At 38.3% G+C, this 3,517-nt stretch overlaps 1 protein-coding gene across 1 annotated transcript; it reads left to right on the top strand.

Moving 5' to 3' along the window:
• LOC109433439 (uncharacterized) lies at positions 1–777 on the top strand (the record flags this gene model as incomplete). Its single annotated transcript, XM_062859340.1, is given in 2 exon segments — positions 1–432; positions 493–777. Coding segments are annotated over 2 exon segments (685 nt in total), but the record flags the coding sequence as incomplete, so codon positions are not given.
• Between the last annotated feature and the right edge of the window lie 2,740 nt (positions 778–3,517).

Genomic DNA, 3,517 nt, shown 5'->3' with positions numbered 1-3,517 from the left:
GTTTCGTGCGACTCAAAAAAGAATGTTCAGTTATTTCGCATCAAAGCGGGACCAATTCAATGACAATGGCATTTACGCCGATATTGAAAGGCTGAAGCAAATGTATGGCGATAATCCTTCGCAGCTGATGCAGAGGTGTTTACACAAAGATGACACGTATTCTGTTATTCTCCATGGGGATTACAATCGAAACAATGTGCTATTCAAATATGACGGTGACGTCGCGGTGGACGTACTAATGATAGACTTTCAAGAAAATAGGTTTGGATCCCCGGCCTTGGATTTATCGTTTTTCATGTACATGAATATGAACGAGGGTTTGCGGAATTCCCACTGGGACACGGTTTTGCGAAATTATCACGAAGAACTTTTGAGATGCATTACAGAGATAACCAAAATCCCAGCGAATGACTCCAGATTGGAACCGTACAAGTAAGCATTACATTTTAAAACTTTTACAGAAACAGTTGAAGTTCACTTAATTTCTTTCAGTTTTTCAAACATGATGTCTCACTTGTCGAATTTCTTCATTTATGGAGCAATAATCGCTGTGAAGTTTTTGCCAACGATGATGGGCAGTCCGGAGGATGTTGCTGAAATTGTTCACTATTTCCACAACGACATTTATGCGGATGAGTTCGAGCAAGCACTACAAAGAGCTGGCGGTGAGGAAGCAGATCAGAGGGTAGCTGGTGTAATGCGTCATTGTTCGCAACGCGGATACCTTAAATTTCTTTGGAAGTAACTTTCATGAAGCCATAAATAAAAATATGTACAAGAATTTTGCATTGTTAACCTGAATTCCGAAAGACGAACCATTCCAATAATCAGTTTGGTTGCATTCATTTTTCAAATTCAATTTAAAATATGTAGTAGCTTATAAAATTTACTTTCAAAAAATTTTTTTTTGGGAATTTTCCTGGACTTCGAAAATAGTTTTTTTTCGACTTCTCCAAACGATTTTCCTCAATTTTCTGGAAAACAATTTTTATCTTGTGTTTTTTTTTAATGCTGAGAATATTTGCTTAGGATTTCACATAAAAAGTGTCTACGATGCTTCGTTCTTGAGTTATGATTTTTCAAAGTAGGTGGTGTCTGTGGAAAATGTTTGTTTTCCACTGGAGTTTTCCGGAAAATTTGGCGACCCTGATTTCTTTCAATTTAGTTTTTGTTCATATATATATATATTAACCCTACATGTGAAAGAAATTTCAGTCAATTCTGAGAACCTTCGTACCAATTTGGTACGAAAATTTGAGAATTCGTTTTTCTAAATTAAATGCGAAAGTGTTTTTCAACTTCAAACCTCATTTTCGTCCATTTGACATTAACATAGATTGGTAAACGTTCAACGTTCCATGATCTATAATAGGCTAGTTTTCTGAAAAGTTAATTAAAAAAGTTCCCATTTTGGTCACTATCCTTAACAGGGCGGCGCCTGAAGATGAAGACAACCAGAATTTTCAAACCGCAGAAAATCACACAGGCCGCTAAATTTCGCATCTGATAAAACAAAACTTTTGATTTTCTCTACAATATCATCAAATATATGTACTTATTCCTTCTGGTATGTGAAACTACATGGCTCTGGATCAGTGTGGTCTGGTTGTTCATCGAATTTGAGCTAATTTTGTTACTGTTATAGTCATTTTGTTTAATGACCATTGGGCGCGCAGTTTATTGATATCCGCTTATTAGGCCTACATTATCACATGTTAAACATCAAATATGTTCATTTTTTTTTTCAGCGCTAGAATATAGACATTGACTGATACACTGTCAAGAAAAAATAGTCATATATATCCCATATTTGGCGTGTAATAGTGCCTTGAACTTTTCGCATTTTTTCCAGCCACACCCTGTATATCATCCATTTTTGTGAAAAATGTTCTACTTTTGTGGTTATTACTTTAATTCTAACCTATAATGAAGGCAATTAACAGCGGTACCAACAATGTTTATAAGATTGGTGTAAAACGACAGCCTTTATTCGCCTCAAATTTTCTTAGATCCACGGTGAATGGTGACTTGACGGTACGGTAATAAAAAAAAATCTTCAAATGTAAGGTCGAAGGTTCTGGAAGGGCATCTACCATTGCTCTCGATCATTACAGCGCTGATAGTCAAGCTGTATACACGCTTGATACTGAAATGCCTAACAGAATCTACCCAAGTAACACACTTGTCACAAAAGAGTCACGGCAGCGCAGGTTTTTGTTGCGCATAAGTTACTGTGAGTTACTTCTAGCAATTATGTATTTATTTGTTAGAAGTAAGTCATATTGACTTCTGCGCAACATGAACCTGCGCCGCTGTGACTCTTCTGTGACAAGTGTGTTTCTTGGGTAAGTTCCTTTGGGAATCCCTGGAGAAAATTCGGGAGGATCTTCTTAACGATAAGGAGAAATTCTCGGAGAAACTCCTGAAGGAATCTCGGGAGGAATTCATGATGAAATCACTGCAGAAAACTATGGGAAAATTCCTGGATGAATTCTTTGATGCATTCTTGCAGAAATATCTGTAAACAATTATTGAAAAAAAAATCCTGGGAGGAATTCCTGAAGCATTTTTCTGGAACATGCCATGAAACAATTGCTATCGGAACCCCGTATGGAGGAATTCACGAAAAAAAGGCCCTTGAGCGAATCGTGAAGGAATTCGTGGAGAAATTCCTGCAGGAATAAATTCCTGAAGGAATTTCAGAAGATGTCACTAGAGGAATTCTTAAAGATATTCCAGTTTTTTTTTTCTTAGCATGACGTTTGTTTGATTTGAATACTAGTGAAAATTCATGACTTTTAAGTTACTACACTTCTATGGCAGGACATGGTAGCATTGAGGAGGACGTGCCTCTGGAGCCAACCTATATAGTTTAATTAAAGGGGTGCTCGTAGAGAAACGTAGCGAAACGTAGAGAACGTTTCAGAAGATTCCAGGAGGTTTCAGAGGGTTAAGGTGCAGGAGTTTGAGCAGGTGAATCTCAGATGGTTTTGAGGGATTTCCAATGGATTGTGTGCTCACTTTTAATAAGCTTAAAATTAGAAGATCAACTGAGCTTGTTCTGAGTTTTTTTGAGATTTGTGCGCCTAAAATCGTGAGCAAGTGCAAAAGTCAGCCGTTGCTGCGGTTATCTTGGGATTATAATGAGATTTTCTTTAACTTAACGGCATGCACAGAAAAGTTCATCACCCTATCGCGTTTCCTGTTGAGCTCTGAATGAAATCTTCACGCAGTTTTGCACACCGCCCATCGTTGTGCAACCCTATTTAAACTACGGTGTACACAATTACCTTTATCCTTTCCCAGGGCCGGATCTAAGGGGGGCCGGGCCCCGGGCCTCCACATTTTAGGGGCCCCCACAAAAACATTTTTTGGTTGCTAACATTAACTTTATTTTTCATATTGCTCAAGTACTGTTCGAAAATAAGGAAAAACATTTTTGGTCATCTCTCCGAGGGGCCTCCACATCCGCTCGGGCCCCGGGCCCCCACAATCCTTAATCCGGGCCTATCCTTTC

Source organism: Aedes albopictus, chromosome 3, assembly GCF_035046485.1.
Source record: "Aedes albopictus strain Foshan chromosome 3, AalbF5, whole genome shotgun sequence".
NCBI lineage: Eukaryota > Metazoa > Arthropoda > Insecta > Diptera > Culicidae > Aedes > Aedes albopictus.
This window is presented reverse-complemented; position numbering and strand designations above follow the sequence as displayed.